This window comes from Pipistrellus hanaki, assembly GCF_964339955.1.
Source record: "Pipistrellus hanaki genome assembly, chromosome: X".
Taxonomy (NCBI): Eukaryota; Metazoa; Chordata; class Mammalia; order Chiroptera; family Vespertilionidae; genus Pipistrellus; species Pipistrellus hanaki.
The window spans coordinates 74,894,028-74,909,586 of NC_140524.1; the positions used below are offsets into that span (position 1 = coordinate 74,894,028).

At 44.6% G+C, this 15,559-nt stretch overlaps 1 protein-coding gene across 1 annotated transcript; it reads left to right on the forward strand.

Annotated features, from left to right (window-relative positions):
- Window positions 1-13,003: 13,003 nt before the first annotated feature.
- LOC311614850 (uncharacterized protein) lies at window positions 13,004-14,206 on the forward strand (the record flags this gene model as incomplete). Its single annotated transcript, XM_084869963.1, has 1 exon — window positions 13,004-14,206. One exon carries the CDS (start codon window positions 13,004-13,006, stop codon window positions 14,204-14,206), a length of 1,203 nt encoding a protein of 400 aa, XP_084726089.1.
- Between the last annotated feature and the right edge of the window lie 1,353 nt (window positions 14,207-15,559).

Consider the following 15,559-nt stretch of genomic DNA (forward strand, 5'->3'; position numbering starts at 1 on the left):
AAAGTCAAAATAAAATGCATCTCAGTTGGAAAGAAAAAAAGTGAAATTGTCATTATTTTCAGATGACATATCTTTCTTTAAAATATATATTTTTAATTGATTTCTGAGAAAGAGAGGGAGAGGAAGAGGGAGAGAGAAATATCAATGATGAGAAAGATTCATCGATTGGATGCCTCCTGCATGTCCCGCACTGGGAACTGAGCCCACAACCCAGGCACATGCCCTTTACCAGAATCGAACCTACAACCAAGATTACTCTACCCAGCAAAGCCATCATTCAGAATTGAAGGTCAAATAAAGAGCTTCACAGATAAGAAAAAGCTAAAGAAGTTCATCACCACCAAACCACTATTATATGAAATGCTGAAAGATATTCTTTAAGAAGAGGAAGAAGAAAAAAAAGTAAAGATAAAAATGATGAACAACAAATACATATCTATCAACAAGTGAATCTAAAAATCAAGTGAATTTAAAATCTGAGGAAGAGAATAAACTTGTGAATATAAGAAAATCGGGCGCATAGAATGGGAAGGGATTGATAATTCTCAGGGGCAAAGAGGTGTGGGGGGTACGGGACTCACTGGACAAAAATCTTACACCTATGGATGAGGTCAGTGTGTGTGTGGGTGGGGGGGGGGGCGGTATGTGTAGAGGGTAGAGTGGGAACCGGGTAGAGGAGAGCTATGGAGGGGAAAAGGAAAAACAATTGTAATAATCTGAACAATAAAGTGTTATTAAATTTTAAAAAAGTAGGCCAGAATGTACAATGGGGTATACACAGTTTATTTAATAGTAGGGGCCCAGTGCACAAAATCTTTGCACTGGGTGGTGGTGGTGGGGGGTCCCTCATCTCAACCTGCCCCCTCTCACATACTGAGAGCCCTCAGGGGATGTCCTACTGATGGCTTAGGCCTCCTTCCCTAAGCCATAGTCTGGCCTCCCTTTGTGGGAGGCAACTGGGCTGATCAGGGGAAGGCACCAGTCCCATCACCCCGCTGCTGCAGCCACTGCCAGTCACTGCAGCCACCAAGGTGTTTTCATCAACACGGACTCCAGTCCCTTCACCAAGAAAAAAATGACAACTTTCTTTAGGCACTTTCAAGATGTGTCTTTCATAGGATATGCATTTCTTTCCTTCCTTCCTTCCTTCCTTCCTTCCTTCCTTCCTTCCTTCCTTCCTTCCTTCCTTCCTTCCTTCCTTTCTTTCTTTCTTTCTTTCTTTCTTTCTTTCTTTCTTTTCTTTCTTTCTTTCTTTCTTTCTTTCTTTCTTTCTTTCTTTCTTTCTTTCTTTCTTTCTTTCTTTCTTTCTTATTTCTTCTTTTATCCTTACCTGAGGATATGTTTCCATTGACTTTTAGAGAACATGGAAAAGAAAGGGAAAGACAGAGAGCAACATCAAAGTGAGAGGAACACTTTGATTGGTTGCTTCCTGCATGAGCCCTGATCTGGGCCCCAGCCAAGGAGGTGCCTGAAACCTACTATATGCCCTTGATCAGAATCAACCTGGACCCTGCTGTCTGCAGGCTGAGGCATTATCCACTGAGTCAAACCTGCTAGGGCAGGAAATGATATTTCTTAGCCCTTTGGCAGTGGACCTTCATTTTTTTTCCTCCAGAAGTGTGGTGGAAAAACCCTAGATCACCTTTTTGAATTCTTATTACCCAAGTTACTAAGAATATTACCAGTGGCATACAGGAAGCTTAGCCAATGTGCAGTCAGAAAAGTTGTTTCCTCTATAGTTCACACCTTTTGTGGACTGGGCCCTGCCCAGGCCTATAGCCTCTAGCCGAAGCCTTTGTCCTGGGCAGGGCCCTCCAGCTTGCTCCAATCCCTGGCTCCAACCCTGCCCAGGCCTGCCCAGGCCGAAAGCCTCTTGGGCAGGAGTGGAGCCCCAGCTCCCCTGATGGCTCGCTGGCGGTCCACTCCTGCATCTTGCGATAGATCACTGAGGGTCCGCTCCTGCTCCCTGCGATCGATCACTGGTGGTCTGCTCCCACTCCCAGCAGTGGATTGCTGGGGGTCTGCTCCTGCTCCCTGCGTGGATCACTGGGTCATGCTCCTGTTCCCTTCAATCGATCGCAGGTGTCCTCTCTTGCATCAGGCTGGAGGCTTTCGGCCTTGAGCAGGAGTGGAGCCCCAGCTCCCTGTGATTGATTGCAGGAGCAGACCCTTAGCTCCCTGCGATCAATCACTGGTTGTCCGCTCCTGTCCAAGCCTTACCTCACAGTGACCTGGGTGCCAGGATGTTCCTGGGACACAGGTGCTGGGCGCCTATGCATGCAAATTGATCGCCATCTTTTTTCAGTTAATTTGCATAATCACTCTGATTTGCTATGGGCGGAACGAAGGTACAGTCAATGTACATGTTTATCTATTATTAGCTAAGATATGGTATGGATAAAGCTGGACAGATAGCTAAAAAATGAAATGAGATCATCTTCTAAAACCATATTCAAGAATGAATAAAAGAATGAATTCAAAATGGATAAAAAATTGATTGTAAGACTCTAAAACATAAATCTTTTATAGCCTACGTAGAGAGAATAATCGCTTATAATTTTCACAGCAATTTTTTTCTGATATAAATTATTGGGTGAGAAAAATTATAGAAAAATAAACAAATGGGAATACTTCAAACTAAGAAGTTCTGGCACAGCAAAGGAAAAATTTAACAAAACAAAAAGGCAGCCTTCTTATTGGATGACATATTTGCCAGCGATACACTCTATAAGGTGTTAATATACAAAATTTATAAAGAACTCATACAGCTCAACGAGAAATAACCAAAAAATCCAATTAAAATATGGCAGAGGATCTGAGTAGAAAATTCTCAAAAGAGGACATATTTATGGCCCATAGACATATGAAAAGATGTTCAATGTCACTAATCATCAGAGAAATGCAAATTAAAATCACAATGAGATATCAACTCACACTTGTCAGAATGGCTATCGTCAATGTGTCAATAAATTATAAGTGATGGTGAAGATGTAGAGAAAAGGGAATCCTAGTGTATTGTTGCTGGGAATGCAGATCATTGCAGTGACTATAGAAAATAATATGGAGGTACCTCAAAATGACCGACCCAGCAATTCTACATCTGTGTATATGTCCAAAGAAACCCAAAACACTAATTTGAAAGATTATACACACCCCTGAGTTTCCTGCAGCATTATTTACCATAGGTAAGATATAAAAGCAACCCGAGTGCTATTAAGTAGATGAGTGGATTTAAAAGATATGACACATCAGTTTATGTTGTATCATATCTTTTAAATCCAAGCATCAACCAGACCATCAACCTCAGAGGGAAGGTAGGGGAGGTTGGGGTAAGAGGGATAAATCAACCAAAGGACTTGTATGCATGAATATAAGCCTAACCAAGGGACACAGACAACAAGGGGTGAGGGCATGAGTGGGTGGGTGGCAGTGGGGGATAAGGGCACATATGTAATACCTCAATCAATAAAGAAAAAATATAAAAGATATGATACATTATAAAATGGAGTAACAGTCAGTCATTAAAAAAGGTGAATTCATAGTACGTATTTGTGATAGCATGGATGACCCTAGAGGGTATTGTGCTAATTGAAATAAGTCAGTCAGAGAAAGATAATGCCATATGATTTCATTTTTATGTGGAATCTAAATAACAATATAAACAAACAAACAAAACTGAAACAGATTCATAGATATAGAGAACAGACTGATGGCTGCCAGATGGTAGGGGGTTTGGGGGACTGTGTAGAAAAGATGAGGGATTGAGACATACAGGTGGGTAGTTGCAAAAAAGTCATGGGGATGTAAAGTGCAGCATAGGGAATATAGTCAGTAATATTGTAATAGCTATATTTGGTGCCAGTTGTGTGGTGGAAATATATGGGAACCACTTTGTAAAGTGTATGATTGCCTAACCACCATGCTGTATACCTAAAATTAATACAAAATAACATTGAATGTAAACTATAATTGGAAAATAACATTTACTCAGAGGGAAGAGAGGTGCGGGGGATGGGTGGTAAGAGACTAAACAAAGATCTTACGTGCATATGTGTGTTACCTATGTACACAGACAATAGGGTGGCAAAGGCCTGGGGTGGGATGGGAACTAGGTTGGGTTGAGGGGGACAAAGGAGGGAAAAAGATGGACATCTGTGATACTCTCAGCAATAAAGATTTTTTTAAAAGCGAAAATAAAATAAAAATAAGATTTAACATAAATGAAACTAAAACAAACCATGGTATATTCATACATTTAAATGGAATGACCTATTTATTGATGCATGAGATAACTTGGACAGATCACAAGGTATACATAATTTATCTTATATATATTCTCAAGAATACATATTTATGGAGAATCAATCAGTGGTGGCCAAGATTTGGAGCTAGGGTAGTTGTAATGGAATAGTTCCATATCTTGATTATGGTGATGGTTACACTAATCTATATATTTGTTCAACTTCATATAACTTTATGCAAAATGTACAAAACCTACATTTTATAGTATGATATTTTATTTTATTTTATTTTTTCATGTTCATGGCCAATTGATTTTCTTTTTTTGTTTTAATCAATCTTTATTGTTCATATTATTACAAATGTTCCTAATTTCTTCCCCCCTCCACCAGGTTCCCACCCCACCCTCTGCCCCCTCCCCACCCCCCATTGTCCTCATCCATAGGTCCACAGTTTATGTTCAGTCTCTTCCAGCATCCACCACTCCCCCTTTCCCCGAGAACTGTCAGTCCACTCCCCTCCCGTATCTCCGACTCTACTACAATCAACAGCTAATATTGTTCATCAGGTTTTTCAATCTCCTTTTTTCTGTTGTTGTTGTTGTTGTTGTTTTTAATTAATAAACTTTTACACTTCTAAGAATAAATTTTAAAATCTAATAATTTTAAACCTTGTTTTTTCTGCCCTGGGAACTGAGAAGCAAACTTGTTTACATGTAAACTTGCCCTTAGGCTATCAAAAGGTATAGCCATTTAAATGTAAATGAACACATTGTTTAAAGATAGCTGCTGGTTGGAATTGGATTACCTGTTCGGGGTGGGAAGGGCATGTCCTCCCCTTTTCCATTAAAATTAAGGTGTTAGCTTTAAAACCTCTTTTTGGCAAGAGACCTTAAACTTTCAGAACTTTAAATTTTTCAGGTAGTAAATCAGTTACTTAGCATTTTCTCAAATCAATAATACCTCCACATGCCCAAGGATACACTTCACATAAAAGACACTTCCAAATAGATCAACCAACCTCATCCAGACCCCACACAAGGCACTCACAGATCAACACCCCAGCGCTATAATAACTCAACACATCCAGATCTAAGCCTTCATCACTTGATTCAGCAGACCCTCAAGTTCCCCCAAAAGTTTCCAGCCATGTCTGAGAGGCAGCCCTGGGGCATGAGCAGGCGTGGAGCAAGCTGTTCCGGGCCTGGCTTCTCCAGGACTGGCCTCTGTTGCTCTGGTCCGCTCCACAACCAGCTGCTCCAGGTCTGGCCGCTGCCGCTCCCTGCCTGGCTGCTCCCAACCCGGTTGCTCTGGGCCCGGCTGCTCCTGGCCTGGCTGCTCGGGGCCTGTCTGCTCCCGACCTGGCTGCTGCTACTTAGCGCCTGGCTGCTCCAGACCTGGCTGTTCTGGGCTTGGTTGCTGCTGCTCTGGGTCTGGCTGCTCCCGACCCAGCTGCTCTGTGTCCGGCCGCTCCGGGACTGGCCACTCCCGGCCTGGCTGCTGCTGCTCCGGACCTGGCCGCTCCCAACCTGGCTACTCTGGGCTTGGTTGCTGCTGCTCTGGGCCCAGCTGCTCCGGGCCTGGCTGCTGCTGCTCTGGACCTGGCTGCTCCTGACCCGGCTGCTCTGGGCCCAGCTGCTCCAGGCCTGGCCGCTCCGGGCCTAAAAGCTAAAATTTTAAAATAATTGTGCTGTCAAGAATTTTGAGGATCTAGAACTTGGATAAACTGCTGCTGGGGATGCCAAATGGTACAAGAACATTAGAAAAATGTATAGTGATTTGTCTTAGTCAATGCAGGCTTCTACAAAGAAAATAACACAGACTGGGTGGCTGATAACAGAAATGTATTTCCCACAGTTCTGAAGGTCAGAAAGTCTAATATAAAAGAGCTAGCATGGTCATGGTTTGGTGAAGGCCTTATTCTTGGTTGATACCAGGCGCACTCTCATTGTGTTCTCACCTGGTGTAGGGGTGAGCTAGTTCTCTGGGCCCTCTTTTACCTAGCTATTCATGGCATTCCTGAGGGTTTCCCTATCATGACCAAAGGCTCCACCTTCCCAAAGGCTCCAATTCCCAAAGGCTCCACCTCCTAATACTAACACATTGGGCATTAGGGTTTCAAAATATGAATTCATGGGGGAGACAAACATTAAGATCATAGCAGGGAGATTCTTAAACTATTAAGTCATCGTACGATCCAAGCATTCTTAGTTCTAGGAATCTACCCAAGAGAAAGGAAAACCTATGTACAAGCAGAGGCTTCTATGTTAATGTTCAGAAAATAAGCTACATTTGTAATAATAAATAGTGAAACATCTCTAATGTCCAACACACAAACTGCTGCTATTTCAACCAGCAGCTATATATAATGGAATACTTGTAGCAGTAAAAGGGAATGGACTTTTGATACATGCTACATTAACAGATCTCAGTATGCTGAGGACCAGAAAAAAAATGAGTATGTACTCTTTGATTGGACTTATGTGAAATTCCAGAAAATGCCAGCTAATATATATTGACAGAAATCAGTGGTTGCCTGGGAACTGGAGGGATTTAGGAGAGGCAGGAAACAGAGATTACAGAAGAGTAGTTGCAGGGAATTTATCACATCAAAACATCACATTGGTATTTGTCCCTTGGAGGGGGTTGTGTATGAAAGGAAAGGACAATAAAGTAGGATAACCCAGGATGCCTCTCAATTGCACACGAAAGAGCAGTGATCACTCATTCCAATTGATTAACGTACAAATTACACACACAAAGTAATTATACACCTTTCTATATGTGTAAAGCATTTAGAAATGTCATGGAAAATCATGAAAATTATGTATCTAATTCACTTAAACAACCTTAACTATAGAGTTCTACTTCTAGCCAGGGATTCATTCCGTTTTAGAGATGGATGAAGTACTGTAATCATCAACTGTGAACTTCTCAGTTTATATGGAGAAAGTGAAAGATCTTGCCTCAGGTCAAATAGGATTCTGGGTGCCAGACTATTCTGATTCTGCTTTGACTGCTGGCTGTTATGGTAACCATGCCTGCCTTACCTTTGGAGGTTGGGTGACAGCACTTGACCCCTGCTACCTGCTCCCATTGCCTTTAGGTTCCCAGTTCAGGAGCTGCAGTTCCCACTGTAAGTTCTCATCTACAGAGAAGTGTGATCATGGAGCTCTTCAAGGATGCTAGAGCTCCCCTCATGCATTCATTTCTCCCAGCTGTGGTGAAAGGTGTGTTTCCTCAGACTCGGATGGGGAACCTGCTTCTACCGGGTTTGGAGAGGCTGCTTCCACTGGTGAAGATGACTCATGAGTATTTAGGGGCTCCATGTTCCCAACATCATCACTGTCTTCCCACATATTCCCATCCCAACATTCAGGATCAAAATTCCTTCCCATTCAATGCCTTCACTTCAATGGTAGACACACAGTGAGGTTGGGATTTCAATTTGCATTGTAATTCAGCCACCCACAATGAAATTCTGCATTTTGTTTTCAGCAAGCTCACCCTCCAGGCTCCAGAAAACTGGGCAAACATAGAAGCTTTTAGGTCTTTTTTGCACTATTTGAGCAGGGAATTGAAATATCTCAGCTCATCCTTTTCCTGTGTCACTTTGTTCAGTGTCTTTAGGGGGAGCCGGACATTCTCATGATATTCTTGAGTTTGACAAAAATGTTTGAAGGTATCATATACATGGTCACTCGGTTCCTTGCATCTTAAAAGTATTTGCTTAAGAGTATCCAATGATGAGACTTTGTGTATCTTTATTGCCACATCACACCATGGACCATCAAGGTGCAAATTTCCTGCTGGAGATACAGTCATTAGTGCTTTTAAATATAATAATATTTGAGAGCTAAATCTAGACCCAATTCAGAAAATTCATTCTTAAAATTCTGTTCTTTAGAAACAGCCCTGGTGCCAAAGTTTGCATAAGTCAGTTCTCAGACAAGCAGAACTAATAACACGTGTGTATGTGTGTGTGTGTGTGTGTGTGTGTGTGTGTGTGTGTGTGTGTGTAAAGGGGAGAGGCAGAGACAGAGAGAGGGATTTATTTCAAGGATTTGGCTCATATGATTATGGAGACTGGCAAGTCCAGAATCTATAGGATGTGCTCACAGACCAACTACCGAAGGGAGAGCCCAGGCTGCAGTTTAAATGCAAAGATGGTCAAGCTGGAGACAGAGAAGAGCCAGCGTTGCAGATCAAGTCCATAGGTCACCTGCAGCAGAATCCCATCTTGCTCAGGGGAGATACTTTTTTTGTTCTGTTCTGGCTTTCGATGGATTGGATAAGGCCCACTTTCATCATACAAGGCAATTTTCCAAAAAATCCATGGATTGAAAAGTTATCCTCATCCAAAAGCACCCACACAGAATCACCCATAATAATGTTTGATCACATACCTAGGCACCATGGCCCAGCCAAAATGGCACATGAAATTAACCATCACACTTTCTTTTAGTCTTTTCAATTTCATTCCCTCTTTATCTCTTTCTCTTTTTAACATGGAGTATTATATGGAAAGATGTTCTCGGCTTATGGTTTACATAAGTTTTCCTTCACTTAAAGTATTCTATGTGATTGCCACCACAACTCTATGAACTAGATCATAAAAACATTTATATTTTATTTTTACATGCAAGAAGACCACATCTCAGGAAGGCACCATGACTTGCTCAAGACTAAACAGACAACAATAGTCCCTTCCAGGTGTCAAACCCAGACTTTCTGAGTTAAGATTCCTAGCTATTTCAAATGATGTTTAGCTCCCAAAACCTCAGCTGTGAGTGCACTGAAAATGGCAACACTGCCCATATTTTAAACCACTTATTAACATCCATAGCATCCCTGAGTCACCCTGTATCATTTGCAGGGTATAGGGGCAAGGGTCGGCATTCTCAGTTGCATGTTCTAGATCCCCTTTTATTATTTCTATCTGTATTTTGTTAGCTTTGTGTTGCCTTGGTCTGCAAGCAGCACTCAAAAGAGCCTGGAATTGATGGTGTGGTTATAGCAGGAGCAAGATGGATAAGGTTCTTCTTTCCATTTAGCCATTTGACCTTTCAAACTAGAGCCACCAGGGAATTGGTAAGAAAAGAGAACCTGAAGCATTTTCATCCTCTCATAGGACTGCCAATTTGTTTGCTCTTTAGCTTAGACAATGTGATTTATTACCTTTCTTCATGAGGCTAGATGGACTGTGCTGTCTTGGGTTCAGCCCCATTTTGTGGCTGAAGCAGCAGGGATTTTAGTTTTGAATGATAAGCCCATGGATCAGATGGGATACTTATACCTGAATTAACCTCCAGCTCTTAAATAATGAAACTTAAATGATATCCTTCACAGGATGGATGAAGTGCAAAATAAAGAAAAAGAGATAAACAGAACCTGGTGATTGCAATAAAAATAATACAAGGGGCTCAGCAAATTAAACCGTAAGCTTGAACAAACAACTCATATCATATTAATTTTTTTCACAATGCCTTTCTTCTTGCATAAAATGCACCCAAACTAGGAACTGATCTCCATGATGGCTCCAAAGCACTTTCCTGTCTAACTTGAAAACAACAGCAAGATACTCAAGAGGACATAGTCAGTCCAACTCAGTGAACTTATGTTGTGCCTGGCAATGCGCTAGCAACTAGTTGTAAGCAATTCAAGGATGAAAAAGAGGCATAGGTTTAATGCACTAGCACACATGTGCGGTGGCCATTTATAAGGCCAGCCCTGTTCCAGGCATCATGTTACCTGGAAAGAAAACTGAGAGAAAAAAATAAATAAATCATCAGTGACCTTAGAATTCACTTGGGAATAATAGTGAGACAGAAAACCTTACACATAGGAAAGCAGAGTAGCCATTACTCGTAGGCTGTAGGTGCAACTCGGTTTCGGAGAAGAAAGACAAGGAGGTTTACTAATGCATTCCATATGGGGGTGGCAGGGGATTGCAAAACTGGAACCAGAAGGGCAAGTAAGAATTATACAGATGAAAGAGAGAAGAAAAAGCATTCCTAAGAGAATGAGGAAAAGGGGAACCCAGGCATAGGGATGGGAACAGGCATGGCAAAGTGGGAAACAGCAAGGAGAGTTATCAGGACATGAAAAAATAACTGTTGCCCTGGCCAATGTTGCTCAGTTGTTTGGGTGTCCTCCCATGCACCAAAGCTCCCCAGTTTGGTTCTAGGTCAGGGCACATGCCCAGGTTGCGGGCTCGAGATCCCAAGTAGGTGCCAGGCAGAAGGCAGCTAATGGAAGTTTCTCTCTCATAGCCATGTTTTAATGTCTTCTCTATCTCTCTCTCCCTCTCACCAATAAAACACATTATATAAACGTATACAAGTATGTATATGAAAGAACTATTGAAGGTTTCATAGAAGTGGCCTCATGGGGCCACGAAGGAACAGTGGACTGGGAATCAGAGGGCCCTCAGGTCCAGAGGTATCATCCTAGCTGTGCACTTATTATGTGGGTGGCCTTGGTTAGGTCAGTTAGCTGCTCCCTGCCCTGTTGCTCTGGCTTACTCTGTCATGTGAGGTTACTGACATTAGCCTGCTGCTCTAACACTTGCTGTGAAAGCAATAGGATATGATGCCTGAAGAAGTGTGTTTTTTTGTTTTGTTTGTTGTGGGGGTTTTTTTGAGTGAAATAAAAATCAAGTCCCTTTCTTCCATTTTCTATTACATCAGCATGGTGAAGAAATGTTTCCTAGGTGTATAGTAAGTAGGGTTTGCTCTCTATTTGGCTGTAGGCAGGGTGTGTGTGTGTGTGTGTGTGTGTGTGTGTGTAAGGAGAGAGGGGGTACTGATTAATTGACATGAAGGCAAATTTTTGCTCTGGGAGAGTAGCAGGCCCGGGAGTCTGGACACAGGGGAGACAGATGGGCCTTGCAGGAGGTATTTCTTTGGTGCCCTGCTGGGTTGTATGACACCATTACCTCTCTGAAAGATGTCACTGGTCTCTGACATCAGATGAAATAGGTGACAGAACTACACATGAAGACCAGTGAGATGTGGTGGAAAGAGACCTGAACCTGGAGTGAAACTAATCTGGGATAAGTTTAAGGATCCACCCTATATTAAATATTTGAGGTTAAGCAAGCAACTTCCTGTCTCTGGGCCTGGGCCCTCACCTGTCAAACGGAAGCAAAAACAGTATCTGTCCCACTTCCTTCTAGAGTGGGTTGTGATAAGGATCAAATGCACAACACGTGAGAGGTTTCTATAAACTCTAAAATGGCAGGACAACACCGCTTACTTTTCTTGTCACTAAATGAAAACTGAGTTTTATGATCAGTTACAATCTACTATATCAGGGTGCTCTGTCCTCACCTGGGAAAGGCTATATTTCAGAAGGCAAGCTGTCCCTTAGCACAGTATCTTGTGCTGACATTGGTTTAGAATAGGAATCAAATAAAACACACTGCCACGTAGGCTTTGGGAAGCCTGCTTGCAGGTACTCTGGCTGCAGAGTTGGAAGGAGGCCCTTGGGCAGTGGATAGCCATTCTCCCTGGGTTCTTCCCCGCCGCAGTGAGATGAACCACAGCAAGGAACTCAGGCAGGGTCAAGGCTCCATCACCGTCAGTATCACCAAGTTCCCATATATAAGATACTGAAGTTAGGCTGAAGGATGAGGGATTGATTCTATATAATTAAATCTGAAGACCAACTCGGGATGAAGATCAGACAGCTATCTGAGAAACAAAAACAAAGTTTGTATCTGCAGTTAAACACAAGGGAAAATTGCCTGAACTCTGTTTCACTCTGTGTGATCATCTGCTTTATGTGGGCAAGAACACAGAGCTCAACAGGGTTTTCAGAATATTCTAGTTACAAAGGTGTTCCTCCTCAGAGTCCCCGCTTATGAAATGTAGCATCAGTCTAGAATATAAAGCTGCACCAGTTTAACGTCCTCTCAGTACTAGAGTTCTAGCCCTGGCAGGTTTCCTCTGCCTCTCTGCAGGAAAACCAAACACCACCAAAATGAAAACAGTGGGCTTCTCTGATTGGGCGTTCCTTTCATGGGGTTGTCATTGACACAAAATGCAGTTGTCTCGAATTACACAAAATGCCTCACTCAGAAAGAGGACCTGGCTTTTGCAAGAGAGTACTAGGAAGTGCCCTTAGAAAGAAGGTGGGGAAAGGGCAGAGGGTGGGGTGGGAACCTGGTGGAGGGGAACAATTGAGGGGTAAAAAATGAGGAACATTTGTAATAATGTGAACAATAAAGATTTATTTAAAATAAATAAAAATAAATAAATAAATAAATAAATAAATAAATAAATAAATAAATAAAAATAAAAGAAGGCTGTGGATCTCCCCAGCCAAGGGAGAGGGATGTGAAGTGGGTCCTCTCTTTAGGTCCACTGAAGCCAGCAAGAGGGTCTTCAAGAAGATCACTCCCTAGCGCTCCTGTGTGCTCCTTCTCTGCCAGGGACCAACCCGGAAGCGGAAGCGCTGACTGTGAGGTGGTGCCAGGAGCACATCTCAGAGCTCGTATGCCCCGCCCCCTAGCTAGAGGCGGGCCCAGAGCCCCATTGAGACGTCACCGGATCATCCGGTCCCGTTTCCTAGGAGAAGCTACAGACCTCTCCCAAGAGCCTCAGTGCCAAGCCAGAGAGAGGGGCCTCCGCCCTGACAGAGACCCCCCCAGAGCAAGGCTCCCGCCTCCAGCACCCGTCCCCCACTCCCACCCCGCCTGCCCAACTCTACCTAGGAGCAGGTTTCCCTGGGACTGTAGGAGCAGGAAGAGAAAGGAAGGCCTCATGAGTGAGGCAGGAGAGGCCACCCTCACGGAGGTGGCCGCCTCCGTCTCCCCCCAAGCCGTCTCCCCCCAAACCGTCTCCCCAAAAGCCGTCTGCCCGGAAGCTGGGCAGAAAGATCTGTCGTCCTTGGGAAGCGGAGATTCCGCCCAAGCCCTAGTCACCAGCCACGCCAGCGGAGACTCCGTCCCCGAGGCCACCGAGGCCGCTGGCACCAAGGACAAGGCGCTCAAGAAAGTCATCGCGGAGAGGGTGAGTGGATCCGTCAAGTGGTTCAATGTGAAGAACGGGTACGGCTTCATCAGCAGGCACGACACCGGGGAAGACGTGTTCGTCCACCAGACGGCCATCAGCCGGAACAACCCCCACAAGTACCAGCGCAGCGTGGGCGAAGGCGAGACCGTGGAGTTCGACGTGGTGCAGGGCAAGCAGGGCATCGAGGCTGCGAACGTGACGGGGCCAGGCGGCACCCGGGTGGAGGGCAGCCGCTTCGCTGCCAACCGGCCCCGCTTTCGCCACGGCTTCCACGCCCGCCATCGCGCGCCACAGCAGCACAGTGCCAAGGGCCCTGAGGGGGGCATCTATGGCTACGACTACGCCTACCACTTCAACTACGACTACTTCTACGACTTCTTCGACTACTACCAGTACTTCGGCTACTACGGCTGCTATGACTACCACTACCAGTGCACCAGAGAAGACTTGGCCCTAGCCCAGGGCCAGAGGCGCCGCCTGCCCCGCCGCCCCCAAGACCAAAGGCTCAGGCGCTTCCCGCCCTTCCGCAGGGCCAGGGCTGTGACCCGCCGCCCTTCCACCTTCGCTCCCGCCAGTGGCCCGCGGGCTGCCCCGCCGCCTGCCCCAGCCGCCAGGCCCGAGAGTTCACCACCACGCCGTGGACCTGGCCCTAGCTACCGCTTGAGTCGCCCTAGGGGCCGAGGCATTGCCCCTGGCACAAAGTCCTCTGAGCAGATGGGGGCAGAAAACAAGGAGAGCGGGAGCGATGCTGGCTCTGCAGCCCGCAGCCCCAACAACCCCCTCCAAGGCCCACAGCAGCCGCCTGGTGCCCAGGACCAGAGCCCTGAAGGAGGAGAGGAGGAGACCAGGAAGGGCCCTGCTGCAAAACCCGCTTGTGATGCCAATCAGAGCAGCGCCTCAGAGGAGGATGCCGCAGTTGCAGATGCCACCTCTGCTGCACAGGCCCAGTGACACTCCTGCTCCCTCCCAGGGACTCCCTGGCCTGGGCTGCAGGTGATGTCCTCTTGAGCTGCCCTTTGGCGCCACACAGTCCAAACATCCATATTGACTGCTAGATTTATGCCCTGAGAAAAAGACACAGCCCTTCACCAAGGTCTCAAGATCTGTGTATTTCTGAACTCCCTCTTACCATCTGCCTTGGCGGTTTCTCTACACACATGCACACCCCCCCCCCAACCACACACACACTCACACAAACACACACACACTCACACAAAACACACACACACAGCTATTATCCATTTTATCCATACATAAAAGAATGTATCTGACCAGGATCACAACTATGATTCTAAATCCCCAAGTGAATTAGATGGAGCACTTACAAATGTTCTTTCTAATGCAAAAACAAAGATGATCTGATGTTGAAGATTACCTGACATTGTGTGATATTACTACTTAACTGGTCATTTCCTCAATAAATCATTTCACGTTCATTTTATCTGTTGTTGCTGTTGTCTGAATTTTTTTTTTTTTTTAAAGCCTGCCATCACATACTTATACGGAGACAGTCCTTTCAGTCCTTTTATCAGAACTAATTTTAGCAAACATATCTCTCACTCTTTTTACAAGTTGCAAAGTTAAGACTAATTCTGGACTTATGGATTGAACTTCTCGGGATATTCTAAAGCATTAGAAATGGCCCCATCACTCTCTTTTCCGCCACCCCTCCCCACCCTGCATTTGAGCAGTAAGTCTGGAGGGCCACCTACATACACGTAACGCTTAGGTACTCTCTGAGGCAAAGCACAGAAAAACTGAGCAAAACATCATGACGAGCGAGACAATTTGGCTCTCTGGAAACAGAATTTGCCTCCTCTGTATTTTTTTCTTTTCCTGGATTTGACCTAATACCATTTAAGTGTTTAAAAGGAAATGGACCATGAGAGGCTAGAGGGTGGGGGAAATGGGGAGATGTTGGTCAAAAGGTGCCTAATCTACAGCATGGTGACTTAGTTAACGATATTGCTCGGTATACTGGAAAGCTGCACTGAGAGTACAGGTTTAGTGTTCTCAACATGACAACAACAACGAAATAGAAATTGTGTGAAGTTTCACATGTGTTAATTATCCTGATCTTGGTAAACATTTCAGAGTAAATACATGCATCAAATCATCACATGATACATCTTAAATTTACATTATATTAAATGTCAATTATATCCTAACTAGAGGCCCAGTGCATGAAATTAGTGCATGAGTAGGGTCCCTAGGCCTAGTCTGTGATCAGGGCAGATCAGGGCCTTCCAGCTGCCAGCCGGGGCCTTCCTTCATTCTGCACCGCCCCCTGGTGGTCAGCACACA